We start from the raw sequence: 17543 nt of genomic DNA on the forward strand, positions 1-17543 counted from the left end.
AGGACTCCCAATTGGAATTCTGGGCCCTTTAAATTGTCTCTTGAGCCCCTAGCAGCACATGCTGTACAGTGTTGAATGGCTGGCTGGGGCAGGCTGGCCACAACCCCAATCCTTATGCCTAAGGCCCTGCCACTTCCAGGGGCCTGGAGCGAGGCCTCTGTACCAGGAAGAATTTTAAATTACTTTCACTCCTATCTATGCCCAGTATGATATACATTAGCATAGGGAATGTAAGAGGCTGTTGGGATAAGAAAGAAAAGAAAATGGAGGCAGGAGGCTATGGAAAGGAAAGAGTGAAACACTATTATTAATAAAGTATTACCCAAAATTGGTTAGCCACTGCATGATATTTATTTAAATATTGTGGACCTCATTCGTAATGGATTTATTTCACTTTGTCACTAGTGAAGCTTCTTTTCAATCAAAGGCCGGATTACCCTAACAACTGAAGTCAACGGAGTTACATCAAGATAAAACTGAAAGTTATTGTAGTCACTATATTTTACCCTTATTATGATGTTAGAGCAGAATCCTTTTAACAGCCTGCGTTAGGCTCCACATTTTCAAATTCAATGTTTACTGATGCCAGAAACTTTCCATTTGTATGGATTTTCACTCAAGAAAAAAGGAACTCAAACTTGAGAAAAACTGGTAATTTTTCAGAAATGTTTAAATTTCAAAAAATCCACAAGCACATTGTATTTTTTAGTTGAGTTGAAAAATCAAACACAAGAACTTAAAAAAATTAACTTTTCTACATGAATTGGCTGCTCTGTACACATGGAATTTTCTGGGATTTTTTTGGTTTGATCAATTCATACTTTATTATTTTACTCAGTTTTAGGTATAGCATTGTATATAATGAAATATAGAGGATGTGAAATGGATGTAAGTGCTAACAAAGACACCTCCATTTTTATTTCCTGTGTATTTGATTTTCCAGTTTTAATAGCATATTAATAGCAATTTTGGGATTATTTTAACATGTACAAAAATAATTGCACAAACTGGGAGTGAAAGTTGGCTGGGCGCCCTGTCCCTGGGGAGCCTCAGGTGGCCAGGGGAGAAGCGGGGTCACAGCAGCTAAGAAGTTCTGTCCCAGGGAACCCCAGCCAGCCAGAGGCAGAAGGCTGGAGCCCAATAGCAGTGGGGTCAGGGCAGACCCACCTGCAGGAAGGGGTAGAGTCCTGAGAGACTGGTGGCAGGGAACCTCTACATATCTGGCAAATTCCCTCATTCGGAATAGGTCAAGTCCCGAGGTTGCCAGGCCAGGGAGGTCTAACCTGTACATTATACTCAATTTGAATTTTAAGCTAAAATCATTTCAAGTATAGAATTTAAGGGATATGTTTCAGGTCTGGGCACCTTGAAGACAACGAAGTTTAATTTTAAGTATTGCATATTATGTAATGCAGCTACCTCATAACATTTAATAATCAGGCCCCTTTGTAAGGGAAGTAGCATTTTTAAAAGATACAAAAGAATGCCTAGAAATGTTCTGCACTATAATTCTTTCCAAATTCTGTATCTCAAATTACAACATTTTGTTACAAAAATTTAGATAAATAATAGCCCTGATGCATTGAATACAGTTTTTGTCCCAAATGTGGGCTCACTCACAGGTTTAGCTCTAAGTAGACTTGCAATAAAACAGGTAATCTAATTGTCTACTTGTCTCAAGGTCAGTATACATATACTCACTCACCTCATTTCTGCAATTATATCCTTGTGTAAGTTTTTTAATAAGACAAATATTTTGTTTTTATCATGTCCTCTAGAAGCTGGAAAAATTATCTCTAAAAACTCTTTTATCATCTCCACTGTCCTGTTTTGGAATGGGGTGATTGCCTTTCCATAATTTTCATACTGTGCATCATCAAAAAACAAATCAATTAAGTCCATTATTTGAAGGTCTGTATCATTTAAGTGCAGTGTCTCTTGCTTAGCGCTGAGGTCAGAGATCAGGTTAAGAAGACTCTTCTGTAAAATCACATAAGCAATCTGAACATTATTCAGCTTTTCCCCACGAAGAAGATCAGTAAGAAAGGAAGTATCAATGTGACCTTCTATAGAGCCATTCTTGAAGAGTTCTAAAAATTCAATGATATCTTTGATAAACAATACTATGTCATCAGATGACTTTTCATTGTCTATAAGGACAAATAGAGCATTCATTATTCTAGAAAAATTTTTATTAGTGTACTCAGGTAGCCAGCCTCTCACAATTTCTTGGAAGCTCTCAAAGTTTCTTAGCAGGATTTCTGGAGATGATGAATTAAATTGTTTTAATAAACTAACAAGTGCCAATGAAGAATTTTTGCTGGCTGCTGCACTTAATAATTGAACTTCTTTGTCTATTACAGAAAGTAAATGCTGAACACTGAAATTGACTAATAAATCTTGTAGGTCTCTCTCTGTATCAAGCCAAAATGCCTCAAAGTTACCAATCAAACTATTGTTTCCGTTCAAAGCTGATAGTGCCGTGAATACCATTTGAGTTTGGTTTCCAACTGGAGACAGTGTCAGCAAAGGCTGGGCTGCAGAAAGAAAAGAAGATAGGGCATCTTCATTATCCAGCAATCCAGAAATTTCATTGGCCATGCTTTTTAAATGAGTAAGAACAGTCCTTATAACAGACATTCCTGTGCTTCTATCCATGTTTAAGGTACCGTACAGATCTGTTAGCTGTTCAAAAATAGCTTTGGCCTTTGCCATCTCTGTTGATGTCATGTTGTTTAGTGCTTCTATGAGCCGTAAAGCAGTCTGTCTCTTTGGTGTGGAGGAGCAGTTTACTGAGATAGTGCTATGATTTCCAAAAGCCATAACTTGTACTGATAACTTATTCCAAAACCCTAGTAGCTCTTTCAGAGCCAAACTATTTATGTTGTGGATCTCAGAAAGCTTCAGAAGAATGGAATTCCACTCTTTGAGACGCTGGAAGTAACAAGTCACTCTATAATTGACCTCCCTCAGATCATCTTCATTAGAACACAGGGTATGTTCCCCTGGAACTGTCAGCCTGAACTGCTCAAGTACATCAGCAATTGTGTTGTACACAGATGAAAAATTTGTGTGTGCATTGAAGTTACAAGACTTTAAAGCGGTGTCATTTTGAAGTATTGTTGTTGTGAGGTTCCTGCAGATAATGGCAGGAAGGCAACTCAAAGCCCTTGCAGATTCCACAGGCATATCAGTTACTACCTCCAGCAACTCTAGAAGACTATCTATTTTATTGGATAAATGTTCCTCGGTAACTATTGATGTGTTTGCTTCCTGAATTGAAGTGAAAGTGTACACTTCAATTAGGGCATCACTGATGTTTTTGTGAACCAATCGCTGTATAAGACGGACACCATCAGGAAGAAGGTAAAGCACCTGTAATACATCATCAATCTCAGTCCCATGAAACAGTTGAGTGATTTGCCATAAGTTGGTCAAGTTCCAAGAAGTTATATTGTTCTTAAAGGAATCTAACCAGCCTGTCAACTTGCCCAGAACAGAATTTTCAGTGTACAAAGCTTTGATATTTTTAAAGAAATGATGCAAGCTTTTACTGACTTGTTTGAGTTGTTCTATTAGCAAGTCTAGATCTTCATTCTCAATTTTTTCAACTAAAGTTGCCAAATTGGTAAAGTTGTAAGACTTTAAGATGTTTAGTGCCTTTCTTACTAATTCCACATTGAGATCTGCTGTTTTCATCCATGTATGCAGAGTTACGTTTTGCAAGCTTAGCATACTATGAGACAAGTTTGACATAAAGTAACTAATTAGATGGTGAAAGGAAGGTGAAAGGAAGCTCATATTTTTGTCTTGTAGAAGAGTTTCAAATGCATTTAGGAGGTTTACAATGTCCAAAGGAGATGAGCTGTTTTGTAGCATTTCAAAAGTTATATTCTCCAGAAAAAGTTGAATTCCTTTCAAAAGTGCTACTGAAGAAGGCTGGAGACTATGGGACAAATTAAGGATTTGCCTAGAATTCCTGATGACTTCTGTGATTATTTTAGTAAAATTCATTTGTTCTGAATCCGATACATATTGTGAGAACACAGTTGATTGAGCTTGGCCCCTTAACATATTCAATAGAGTAAAAATAAAGTCATGGATCTGTGTGTTATTTTTTTCAGAAAATGTAGGAAGAAAATTTAACATTTTTGCTAGAATGTTGAAATAAACATCTGCACAATGTGCATCAGGACCATTTAACAAGCATGGAGATTGTGTGAAGTTAAAAATCATATTAACAATATCCAGAATATTTTTTAAGTTAGTGTTAGTCTCATTAAGGCTTCCCAGAGATGTCAACAGAAATAAAACATGTTTTGCTTTCTCAGAGTGAGAACAGGTGATGTTTTTCTCTCTGAGGCTACTGATAATATGCATCCATCTTTTACAACCCTCTACTGCATTCACTATATTATGTGAGGTTAATAAAGGATTAAGATGAGACAGAACACTTATCTGTGAAACATTTTTATCTTTCAAAATAGCTTCCAATACTAAGTTGGTAACATTCTGGGAAATAATCACACAAGACAACAGGCATTGATCCTGGGATATATTTTTAAGGAATCCAGCAGTCTCTCTCAGGTTAGTGAAAACAGTACCAAATTCTTTCCCAGAAAGTGTTAGAATATCTGAAAGTGAATGCCTAATAAAATCTACATGTGTATCTCTATATTCCATTTTAGAACTCATTGGGGAAAAAACATCAAACCAGGAATCCAAAAACTCCCTGCTAACATTAACCTCCAACAGAGATTTCTGCAATTTGACAACTGCATTTTCCATTGTTTGAAATGCTTCCTCTAAAGTCTCTCTTTTAATTGAGCTGATGATATCAATTACATTGCTAAATTGACTTATGAACTGACTTAGAATCTCAAAGTCTTTCCTTTCATTCAAGTTATAAGCTTCTGTTATTATTTTCAGTAGATGTATTGCCGATGTAGTTTTAGCACTGACTGTAAATGTTGCATTGCACAATTCAGCATGGGTTACATTTTCAAGATCTTCTGAAAGCTGTGTCAGTCCATTCCGGAGATAACTGAAAAAATTTAAATCCAGCCTTAACATTTCAGATATTTTTTCCAGAATTTCTATCCACATCTGAAGCCAGGTAACTGTGCAATGCATGGCAAAAGGCACATTTACCTCACTCTTGAAGTCTGATGTATTTGACAGAACTCTGAGCAATGGCAGTATCAATGAGTTGTGAAGATCTCCTGTTTGCCTCACAGAAGGAATGCTAGGCATGTAGTAATCAGGACATTCACTATTTAACATGCTTTCTGATGAGATGTCAAAAAGTTGTTTCAAATATTGAAAGGCAGCTCCATGAAGCTCTGTGTCTGTTAATACAGTTTTAAGTCTGCCCAGAGTACTATATACCACTTTTATCTCTTGTTTCCCTTTCTGTGCCAAGGACTGAGCCTGGAGCTCTAAGTACTTGTAAACTGCTGCTAACTTTTTACAGAGAGGTTTCTGGGGGAGACCCTGGAGAAGATTAATAGCCTCAGACAGAAAGTCAAAAATCCCTTGGAAATCAAGTTGCACAGGCATTGGTGAAATGTCTTGTGTGATGTTCTGGAAGAGTGTTAGCAGAGAACTATTTCTCCGAGTACTTAACAGATCAATGTTTTGGTGGACAGAAAAAATCATTTGAACAAGTGAGACTACGTTACTATCCCCTATCCTGGGAATGCTTTCGTAGAAATCAAACATAATTTTTCCTATGTCTTGTACCTGGGATACGGAAGTTGTATTTGAAACTAGAACAGAAGAGACATTTCTCATAGCGTGAATAGTGCTGAGTGTGGCAATGAAGTGTTCTTGAGTCAACACTCCAACCTCATAAAGATTCCTTATGAATTTTTCACTAAAGCTGTTTACATAATCTAGAGCAAGAAAAGACAATTTAGGCCAATCTGTAAGTGTTTTCTGGAAGAACTGTGAACTTTTACTAAGGATTTTTTTATTTTCCTGAAAGGAACTCATAGTTTTAGATAAGAACATCTCCAGCATCTCTACTGCTTCCACTGGGCTTCCAAACATTCTATGTTTGAGTTGGTTCAAGACCTTTTTTACTACTTGCCAAAATACCTCCAGCTTTTCATTCTGCCAGAGCTTTGCAAGTTGATCATTCGCTAGCAGCTCATTACTGAGTTCAGAAAACATATGAACAACTGTAGCAGATTTCTTTGCTTCCATATTTGCAGAAGTGTTAAGCCACATTATAGTATTACTGAGGATTATTTCTGTTAGGGACTGAAAGTCATGGAGGTTTGAAGAGGCTAAAGAATCAGGCATCAACATTTCTTGTAGTAATTCTGCAATGTGTAAAATGAAGTCCAAATGCTGCTCCTCAAGAACCTCTACATTCTTTTCCTTCTTCAACAGCTCTTTGACAGATGTCACGATCCTGTAATATTGAGATTTTTTTTCAAATTAGTCAGTTATAGGAAAGTTATACTGCAAACCAGTTAATTATAAATGTTTATCACACATTTACTAGCATATACGTATACTAATACATCTTAAAAATCAATATGTATTTCATATAGACAAAGCACATTTTGCTCAACAAGTGAAACAATTTAAAAAACCCGGAAATGTAACTGACAATCACCTATTATTTTAAAAAGCATCTCAAAAACAATGATTAGAAAGTCAATACATAAGTCCTCCAAATACAGTTGAAGCTAGGTGGCTGCATTAAGATGACAAAATTGGCAGAGTCAGACATCTCCATCTCCAGTTCACACAACTTGCATATTTTGCTGATGAAACCAGTAAAGCCTTGAAGTTCCACTGACTGTTTAGCTTGATATCAAGGACCTTAACAAATACAACTGATCAAAAATGTTTTTATTTCCATATATTTTGATAAACGTGAATATTTTCACCAAAAGCCAAAAATCATTTTTTCTTAAACAACTGAAGGCCAATAAACGTTTAGTTTTTTCAACAAAAACTTGAAAAAATACCTATTTTCACAAAGAGTGTTTGAGGGGTAGCCATATTAGCCTGTAACTTTAAAAACAACAAGTGGCACCTTAGTCTCTCACTCACTCTCTTGCACTCGCTGTTCTATTAAAGCTTTTGAATAAGGCCCTTCAAAGATACAACTCTCTGATCTTACAGCAAGAGTATTTCCTATTGGTAACATAGAAATGCTAAGCATCTCTTTAAGGTGAGAAAAATAATGTAATTTAACATTACAAAATACCTGACATGGGTGGGGGGTGGGGACAGTTGAGGAAGGTAATTAAACTGAATTAGTTTAACTTACCTGGGCCATGAAACGAATGGGGAATTGTATACATTTTGCAGAAATGCTATGTAACTATCAACGACGGTCTTCAGATTGAGCTTTGGTCCAGAACAAAGAGATGTTGCAGTATCATCTGCATAGAAAATACATTTTGGAATTCAATATGAAAAGTAACATGCATTGTCTTGTCAGTAGATAACTAGACACAGGCTACTGTGTGATAGAGAGAAGCAAAATGAACTTCTCTGTTCAATAGGGGCCCTACCTAGCTCCACTGAAGTCCCAGAAAAGATTCTCCCAGAGTTCAGTGGTTGGCTCAGAAGAGAAGAGAATTACAGCTACATTCTGCAATACTCCCACAGAAATCCCCAAAATTATATTTGATAATGAAGAAAGGATATGCCCTTTTAGTAAGGGCACTTTGATACCAAGCAGCATTTAATGGTTTAAAGGACGATGAAGGAATAAGTGAGCGACATGCATAAAATCCACCAATGACAACCAACTCCCTCACAGAAAGAAATTAGGATATATTTTGTATTAAATATAAACTGCAACACTAATGTAAAATAAAGATTGATTTTTATTATAGAAATATATCCTGAATATCTCCCACAAGCCAAGGGAGAGAAATTCAACACAGCAGTATCCTTTCATCTCCCCGAACTTTAAAAAAAGAAACCCATCTTTATGAAATGCACAAGCATGTCCTGGTTATTCTGTAGTACATCTTGGCGATCACCATTCTGAATTCTATATAATCAATTGTGTTTTGTGGGAGACTTTCAGCTCATGCCTGTCCATATCAAAAGGAGGATTTTTTAATCCACTAATACTTGTTTTGGGGTCAAATTCTCTCAACAGCCTGGTTAGCAACAGGATAGTCAATGCTTATTTCTAATTAGCCATTTTTATTAAAGCTTTTCAGTTCAGCTGTGACACACTGATTAAGAACCATTTTCAAAATGTGTCAGTAGGCTGAATGAACAGTGTCTTTCAAAATGTGTACAAACATGGGGTGGTGAATTTAGGTGAAGGAAAAATAGGGTGAAAAACTGAACGAAATAGGTGCCTGATATTAGAGGTAATTAACTAATGCATCCATGGTGTGGAACAACCTCAGAAATAGATTTCCTGTCTGACAAAAAAATTCTGAAATTTCAAAATGCTTTCTTGTACCTTTCCTATTCCATGCCAAGACAAAACCCAAGAGATTTTTTAAAAATATGGAAAGCAAGAGGGCCACTCTAACTCCAGAACTGCCAAGAGCCAGGTGGTCTGAATACTCACCTTTGATGTGTGAGGAGACCCAGATTCAAGTCCTTCCTGAGTCAGAACAGGAACTTGGAACCTAGGTCTCACCTATCCCAAGTGAGTACCCTGGGCTTCTGGCTAATCTAAGGTCAGCACATCTCTGACTAGAAATTACATTGAGATATTGAAAAACCTTACTGAATGTTTCACTGAAACAAGGACATTGCCACAAAAAGTTTTGGTTTTGATGAATCAGCATATTACCACAAAAATACTTTAGTCTAAAGATTCCCACACAGCTTTAAATCACACCTGACTTTCACACAGACTCAAACTCTATAGGCTCTCAGGTTTGCTTCACATAGCAGTCTAACCACTGCTTTAATCATAAAGTGAGAGCTTTCTTGAAAATAAAAATGTACCATAATGAAATTGTCTGTTTCCTTTTTGAAAAGGAAATAGAATGCAAATAATCTGTTGGGTCAATAACTATTTGTTTACTCACTTGAGAGATCTTTCTTGTTCACATATTGAGCTATTTCACACGTTCTTCTAACAAATGTTGTTAAGCCCTTCCAGTATGGGTCTTCCTCAAAAGCAAACCACACTTCTTCAAGTGTATGAATAACCCTGAAATGATCAAGGACCCAAAAGGCAGACATATTACGATCAGAATATTGAATTTCTGAAGTAAAATTACTGGATTCAGTACACATAGTTCTAGTGTATGGTTAGTGTTCAGTTTTACTAGTATTAGCTGTCCTACTGACTTCAAAGCAACTTTCACAGGAATAAGGCAAGCAGGGCTCATGGCCAGGAACTGCTTCCACTACCATCAAGACTAAACTCCCACGGATGTCCAAAATAGCAGAAGTAGGTGGATGACCCTTAGTGTCACACAAGCTGTTGAACAAGTGCAATGGATTCAAGAAACACTAACAGCTAGTTTAGCTGAAAATGGGGCATACAAAAACCATTGCCATCTGGGAAGGAAGTGCATCTTCCTGATTTTAAATACCTATCTGTATTAATAATCCACTGCTGTGTCATTAAAGAGAGAGATCAGGCAAAACAATAGCAAACATTCATATGTATCTGCATAGAAGCAGGACCCTGTAGAGCCCACAGAAGCTGCACATAAGCCCACTGGTCACAAAGCCCTATTGCCAGGGTCATGCTGTAATTATCAGCAAGGCTGGCGCTCAAATGAGAGAAGCAAACAAAACACCCCAGTCAATTTCTAATTAATTTAGAAACATGTAGGGGAGAAAAATCAATTTTCTGACAAATGAAAAAGGACAAAAGTGAGACCGTAATAAATTATCTAATATCCAAAGGCTAGTACAAGCAATGGGCTTGTTCCGGCTGCCATTTAAACCAATGGGGCTTGGGGCAATGAGTGACTTCAATGGAATTAGGTTTGGACTTAATGGAGACTTCAAAAATAAACAATCCTCCTCTACAGAACAGCTAGATGCTGCAAATACTCATGCACGTGAGGATCTTCATGTAGAAGTGTAATTGCATCACTGAATAAGATGTTACTTTCTTAAGTATCTATAGGACCATACTCTAAAGTACCTGACAATATAGCATACATGTAACTTTATTTTAACAATGTTATGCCCAGATTTAACTTTTGAGAGGAAATATAAAATCACTTCATATTGGGCTGGATTCTGATCTTATACATGCGGATTCCACTTTGGTGTAACTATACTGATGTCAATGGAGTTGTGAAGGAGAATACAACCAGGCCCTTTATAGATAAAAACATACGTAAGTCCTTACAATGTGAGAAGTAGCTGCTCTTGACAAGAATGGAAATAGACATCCTCTTGAGATGGTGTCTTTGTGCTCCTCAACTGATTAATTATACAGTAAGCAGCACTATTTTCAGCAAGCTGCTGTTCTATTTCTTGCCATCCCAAATATTTTTCCATGATTGAATCTGGCAGACTCAGTTCTCCACGAAATACTTTCTGCAAACGTAGGACCTTTGAAAATAAAGAAAGCAATTTTTTGTGACTATTGAGCTATTAATGGGGATGATGCTTTTTTGAGGCTTGGACCCTGTCTCATTCACTAATGTAACTTTACAGATTTTTGCAGTACTATTCCCAATTCATCTCGGTTGAGAGATGAGATTGAGACTGAGAGATGAGAATCAGGTCCTCAATCACTTCTCCTTGTGGATATCCTGGCAAAGCGGCTCAAACAGTTTGCCATGGGCACACAACAAGTACGCAGGGTTTGTATGTGTAGTACTATAAATTTACTACTCCAGGCCATTATTACAGTACGAAATGAAGTAAATTGAGGATGAGCTTCAGGTTTTATAGTAAAAAAAAAAAAATCATAAATACTTACAGACTCTTTTATTGACTGGATATGGTTGCTCAATGTCAAAGACTCATTTGGGTAGTTGTAATGGCACATAAATCTTGCCAAACTGTCTCTGACTTTTAAATCCTGTTGAAGCTGAGCAGCCTTCTCAAACATTGTAAGCAGGTCCTTGCATTCACGGGATGTATTACTGATCAAGATCTAAAATGCAATTAATATACCATCACTGTGAAAATGAAGCAAATGAGGAGAGGGTGATTTAATTCAGCCCTAGCCATACCATACCACAACTATAACATATAAAATAAAAACTAAACTAAGACCAACATCAGAATATTTTAGCAGGCATGATTTATACCAGAAACAAAAAGGAAACAGTTTTAAACCATGGATTTTATGCACATTATATAAAGACTAAGAATAAATAATGACTTACCTGTTTTAACTCCGAAAAGAGTGTTTCAAGGTCTAGATGCATGAATTCATCTCCTTTAATAAAGGGGGCCAGTTTTTCCAAGTTATGTAAAATTTCTGCAAGACATTAATACATTTTTTTTTCAGAAAAAATAAATATGTATCCCTGTGACTCAGAACGTGTAGTTCTTTGATGAGCTATTAAAAAAAAAGAGACAAACCTACTTCTGGAATATACCTGAAAGGTGGTGCAATGTAAGTATAATACTTCTATAAAAGGGTCAGTTATGTGTATTGATAGGAAACGTACAAAGAGCCTTCTCCATTCCCTTGGCAGGTGCGTATACAACTCCCTAAAAGCGAGGACTATTTTTGGCTAGCATCTGCACCAAACAGGTTGGAAGGAAATAAGTCCAAGACTCTACTCCCATTCTTACATCCAGCCAGTACTGCTGCCTGTGTGTGTGGTTGGTACACATGCACAGCACCTCTGTGGCACAACAGCCGTGCTGTCCTGGAGCTCTAGGAGACATCATGTAACGTCTGCTCCCAAGCCTCTATGGTAACTGCAGTACTGGATCTGTACTACCTGAGGGTCCTCCAACATCATGTGATCCTCCTAAAGACCAGCTGTTCTGGGTTCCAGATCTCATGCATTACCAAGTCACACCAATGCAGCCAAAAACTGGGATGTGAATGTGCATATTACACAGTGTGTTAGGCCACAAAAAGCAGTTGCACTCATATCCCATTCCACTCTGAGTTGCCCTAGTACAGTTCCACTGACTTAGAGTTGCTGGCGGTTTATACTGGTGCAAGAGGAGGATTGGACAGTATGACAACTTCTTTATGAGTATTGCATACAGGGGGAGATGTATTACTGATGGGCATTGAGCCACCAACATTACCAAAGAAGCAACAAACCTTAGACAAGTTAATTCTCCAAATACTCAGATGGTATAAACAACATAACTATTAATATTCAGTACAGCTATACCAATTTACATCAGGATCTAGTCTAAAATATGTTAAATGAATGCATCTAAAAAACCCTGAATTTCTTGGAGGTTTGGGGTGCACGTGTAAATCAGGACTATTCCTTCTCCAATTTATGTCTATTATCACAGCACAAAGGAACCTGAAAGGATAAGGACCCTATTGTGCTGGGTGCACAATACAGAGCCAAACCTCTCCCTCTCCAGTTCCTTCCCTAAAGAATTTGTATTCACAGCTTGAAAAAGCCAATCAGCAATTGTTTTAAATTAGTTTATGGGTCTAATCCTGCTATTACTTACATCAGTTTTACCCTGGTTTCATTCCAATGACTTCAGTGGAGTGATCCTGATTAAAGGCAACATAACTGAATTTAGAAATATAAAGTGACTGATTCGGAACTAAATTTCATGACTTATCTGCTATGTAAAACGATTATGTAAAGAAAGCCTTTTCCTTCCTCACCAGGCCTGCTCCCTGCTGTGCGCTCAGAGTAACATCATCTCTCTTAAGTGACTAAAATACCTTTTCACTGCTTTCCACCCCCCAGCTCACAGAGCCAACTAAGCCAAGAGACTGACTTGGCTTATACTTGTTTCCAGGCCTGCCAATGGGAGGAGGGCACAAGTGGAGCAATTTCACAGAGGGCCAACATTTCAAAGGGGCCCGGAATTCCCGGCCAACACCGCTGCTACTTCGGCAAGCCCCAGAGCCCTTTTATCTGCCAAAGAAGCAAAGAAGCACTGCTACACTGCTCTGTTCAGCCTTGAGGGCTGGGGGCGGGGGGAGCAACACTGCAGTCTGGGCGGCGCTAAGGCCTAACTGCCCTAGACCCTGCCCCTTCTGCAGGTGTGTAGCTGGATATCCCTCCCAGCTGGTCCTGTGGCCCACAATGGCTGTCAGACCTGCTGCTTGTTTCTTGTAAATTAGCAAGAGCACAGTGTACTGAATTTCAGTTATAGGCCCACTACAAAACCACTAATGGGAATGGGAACAGGGATATCACAGATGTGATCATTTGAAGAAATAGCAACTATTGTCACGGAGGCCATCATGTGACCTGTAAAACCTCTGTACTTGGTGATAGTGCACAAGAAGGAACCATGACTCTGGATGCAGTGCTTGATTTTGCAAACACTTTTATATGTAAACTGAGCACATGTCATTTGGAAGTCATTGAGACAGTATAATTATACACATTTTACAGTCACTTTACAAAGTAGAGCTGCACTTCACACATAGTGAAAGGTGATCAATTAGTGTAGCATTTAAAACTGACTAATGTAACGTCATCTGAAAACACAGTCCTAACATGGCTATTTACTGTCATAAAGGAAATACTCCAAATCTGGAACGTTCACATAGTATGGGCAATGAGAAACAGTTATCGGATACAGGCCACTGACAAGGTGAATACTTGTAAAACAATAAAGATGGGGCTAAGCCACAAAGGTCAGAGCTGAATCCTGATCTAAACCCATCATGTGTGTTCATATCTGTGGTTTTGAGATAGTTATGCTGGCAGGAACCCAGTAACACACTGTAGACCAGGATCAAAGCACAAAACTTTCACCAAGTACAAAATTGTACAGATTTGGAGATATTGCTCAGGTCCACATTTGTAGGAGACAGGACATATTTTATACAATTATTTATATCTGCATAAATTAAATCCTAGGGGAAAAATAGAGCATATACTACTACACAGGCATCTGTTCATCAGGATGAATACAGATTACTGGTAGAGCTATACAGTTGCTTGCTTACTGAGCTTTTAGAATGAAAATGTGTATATGGGTGGAAGGAATGAAATGTGAAAAACTCTAGAGACACTGGAAATATATTAGTGTGGAATGTAGTTCACAGTCTGAATGATTTCCTAGATGTAAGTGCTATTGATCAATGCCCTGGCAGCCATTTGAGAGCTAGTGACAAGTAACCACAGCACAGCTTTACCTTTAGTGAAATATAATTTTTGCATTATTACATTCCTTATGGCTCCATCTACCAGAAGCAATCTCTTCACAAGGGGACACTGAGGCAACTTCTGAATTACAGTCCGCAGTTTCTCCAGACACAGGACTCTGTAGGCAAAAAGAAAGAAAAAGAGAATAGAAAGTACAACAGGTCACCCAGGAGGATGCAGTACTGTAGAATGACTTGATTTTTGTAGTGCATTCATACCTATTCATATTCCTATCATGTTTGCGTTTGCAGTTCTGGAAGGCTTCTGGCAGTCCCACAAAAAAACCCACCCCAAAACCTAGGGAAATGTGTTCTACAAGGAATTATTATAAGGTGGGTGGCACAGCTAATTGAAAATCAGTAATCAAAGAATAGCCACCAATGGTTCACTGTCAAACCTGGAGGACTTATCTTGGGAAGCCCAGCAGGCCTGAGTCAGGCACTTTTCAGTGTTTTCATTAATGACTTGGATAACAGGGTAGAGAATAAGCTAATAACAATTTCAGGTGACCCCAAGCTGTGTGAGGTTACTAATACCATGGAGGAGAGGATTAGAATTCAAAAAAGCTTCAGCTAGCCTTGTGACAGACTGACATAAGAAAATAATGCTTTTGGTCTAGAAGAATAGGAAGAAATACTTGATATTTCAGTATATTCTGTTTGCAGTGTTGCATGCATTACTCAGGAATCTCAGGGTAAGTGCTGTTCCTTTTATTATTGAACCTGCATAATTGAAACAAGAGATTTTTAACCTGACCCTGCATACACTTATGTGCTAATCTCTCATGTGAGTAGTCCCATTGAAGTCTATGGAACTACTTGTTTGTGTTTGCAATATCAAACTTGCATGTGGTATTGTGTATAATTTTAAAGATTCAGTCCTCAATTCCACAAAGTAGTTAAGCACATGCTTCAGTATCATTAATTTCAATGAGTCTTCCGGAAGAGCCTAAGTGTTTTGTTAAATCTGTTTTAGGTGCATCATTTCAATGTAACACAATTTTTTCAGCAGGAGGGTTCATTTTCAGATTATTTATAGTTTGAGACAATATAATGGTCTGATCTAAAACATTTAAAACTAACAGCTGAAAAACAATCCTTACTACGCCTCTAAAGACACCCAAACAGAACAAAAATCAGTGCTTGAAGATTAATTGGAATGCTAATGTGATTATTCAAGCTAATCACCGCTTTATCGGGTGAATGTCAAAATGAATTCCTTTGCCTCATGGCCTCATTCCAGCTACAGAACCATACATTCGGTGGTGGTCTAGCAAATACACAAGTTTCAGAAACAATAAGCGAAGAAAAGAAAAAAAAAACAACTTTTGCAATCTACCTTTTGGGTCAAAAGAGAAAGAAGAAAAAAGTCTCTCACAATTCTTTAACGGCCTTGTCACAAGGTAGCTGGTCTCTGGTTAGCCTGAGCCAAACTGCCCTGGACAGAAGTATGTGAGCTAGTTAAAGAGGTTGGGCTACACCTGGGCCTATAAAGGGATGCTACGAGGCAGCTGGGGAGAGAAAGGACTGAGATAGGCAGAACCCTGGAGAGCAAAACCATGCTACTTATGGGTCCCTGTATCAAAGGGCTCAAGGAAAAAAACCCAAGACTGCAGCTCTAAGAAAGGAGCAAAACTAGAGTGCCAGAGACTCTTAACTGGGTGTCACCTGAAGTTTGGGGAAGGAAGATATGGAGTTGAGAGTGAGGTCTGTTTGTGGTTAACTTTTGTTATTTAAAAACACACACACAAACCTCTTTGACTAATATTGGGCACAACCACATATGCTGGACAAGAGGAGCAGCAGCAGGTACCTTAGTATCTGAGTACCTCATAATCTTGAATTTGTTTCCCTGTAGGTAGGGAAGAACTGTTACAGGTTGAACATCTCTAGCACAGCACTCTCTGGTCCAGCAACATCTGTGATCTGGCATGGTTTTAGTTAGCCAGGTACCGCATCATGAGTGTGGCCAAGTTTCCCACAGTCCCATAAAGTTTGTTAACGGCCACCAGTTCTGGCTCTCAGTGTTTTGTGCTGCTATTTAGCTCTAATTTACCCCTAAATGTCTTCTAAGAGCCAGGAAGCAGTGGAAGTGGTGGTAATGCTGCTAGGCAATATTGACCTCCTGTGGTTCGGCAAATTTTCAGGTTTGGCACCAGTAAGGTCCCAAGAGAGCCAGACTAGAAATGTTCAATCTGCAGTCCCATTTTACAGATTGAGAACTAAGGCACTGAGACCCCAATGAATTGCCCTAGGTTACACAAAGTCCAAGGGAACTTGATTCCATATATCTTTGAGGTCCATTCCAAAGTGTCTGGCAACCCATCTCTTGACTTCTTCTGATTTAGAATAATGAAGCTATTTCATGAGAGAATAAAATAAAAAACAATTTGATTTCATCTGTGTACACACACAAAATTATTTTCACAATGAAAGGAATAGTACTTCAAATAGTGGTACTAATGTCAGGCACTCAGCAGTTCCTCATGGTCATGAATAGGAGCTGGAAAGGTGAGTCTAACTTACATGGAGAGTGAGGAAAAGGTTAAGCAACTCTGGAAATGCACCTGAGGGAGGGAGCTTTGGGCATTCAGCCAATGAAATGCAGATAGGGAATTTCAAACAAAGAGAGGGTTTTTCCCCCCCTCTTCCTTTGGTTTACGTCAGGGCAGTTTTTCCCCAGGTAGCAGGAGACATGGTCTCTCCCAGAAACAGACTCCTTGAAATGTATAAGTAGGGAAACGTTTAGATAGTCTGTCTGGCTTTACTGTTTGCTTGTTTGGGGGTTTGGAAATCATGTCCGAGCTGATTAATTGTTTTTCAAGTTTGTAATTAAGAATTACAGCCCAGGGATTCTCCCTGAGTCTATTTCTCTCGGTGGCTTTTTACACCCAGTCATTTACTATGCTCGCAACAGTAGTCTTGTTTTAATAATAAAAGTGTTTTCTTTTTGTTTTGGTTAACTAATATTGGTTGATTTTTGTCTCCTTAAACCTACGTGCCTAAGTTACCCGGGAGGAGCAGAGCCCCATTGTTCTCTGCAGATTATTTCTGTTTTCCCAACTCCAGGCAAAATGGAGGCTGGGGCAGGAGGGGAAGCTTTGCCTCTAGGAGGAGATTCCAAGTGATCTCTTCCCTGGAAAAGGGTTTATTTTATATTTTTATTGGCATTTGGTGGTGGTAGCAAGCTGATCGTCTTTCTTTCTGGATCTCAGGGAAACAAGTTTGTCTCTGGGAGTTATAGAGACAGGTTCTTAATGAGTTTATTCTGTTAGCCGGTCCCCATTTCTACACTCAAAGT

The 17543-nt window shown here is 38.4% G+C and overlaps 1 protein-coding gene across 1 annotated transcript in view; it reads right to left on the reverse strand.

Annotated features, from left to right (window-relative positions):
- The window catches only part of ABCA13 (ATP binding cassette subfamily A member 13), a 267673-nt gene that overhangs the window by 211225 nt on the left and 38905 nt on the right, over window positions 1–17543 (reverse strand). Inside the window, exons 10-16 of the mRNA XM_006136374.5 lie at window positions 14234–14361; window positions 11307–11401; window positions 10895–11071; window positions 10316–10521; window positions 9030–9154; window positions 7289–7403; window positions 1706–6418 (exon numbers count right to left, since the gene is read on the reverse strand). Coding sequence (XP_006136436.4) covers window positions 1706–6418; window positions 7289–7403; window positions 9030–9154; window positions 10316–10521; window positions 10895–11071; window positions 11307–11401; window positions 14234–14361 — 5559 coding nt within the window. The remainder of the gene's footprint in view (window positions 1–1705; window positions 6419–7288; window positions 7404–9029; window positions 9155–10315; window positions 10522–10894; window positions 11072–11306; window positions 11402–14233; window positions 14362–17543) is intronic.

This window comes from Pelodiscus sinensis, chromosome 2 (genome assembly GCF_052426305.1).
Source record: "Pelodiscus sinensis isolate ZL-2025 chromosome 2, ASM5242630v1, whole genome shotgun sequence".
Lineage (NCBI taxonomy): Eukaryota > Metazoa > Chordata > Testudines > Trionychidae > Pelodiscus > Pelodiscus sinensis.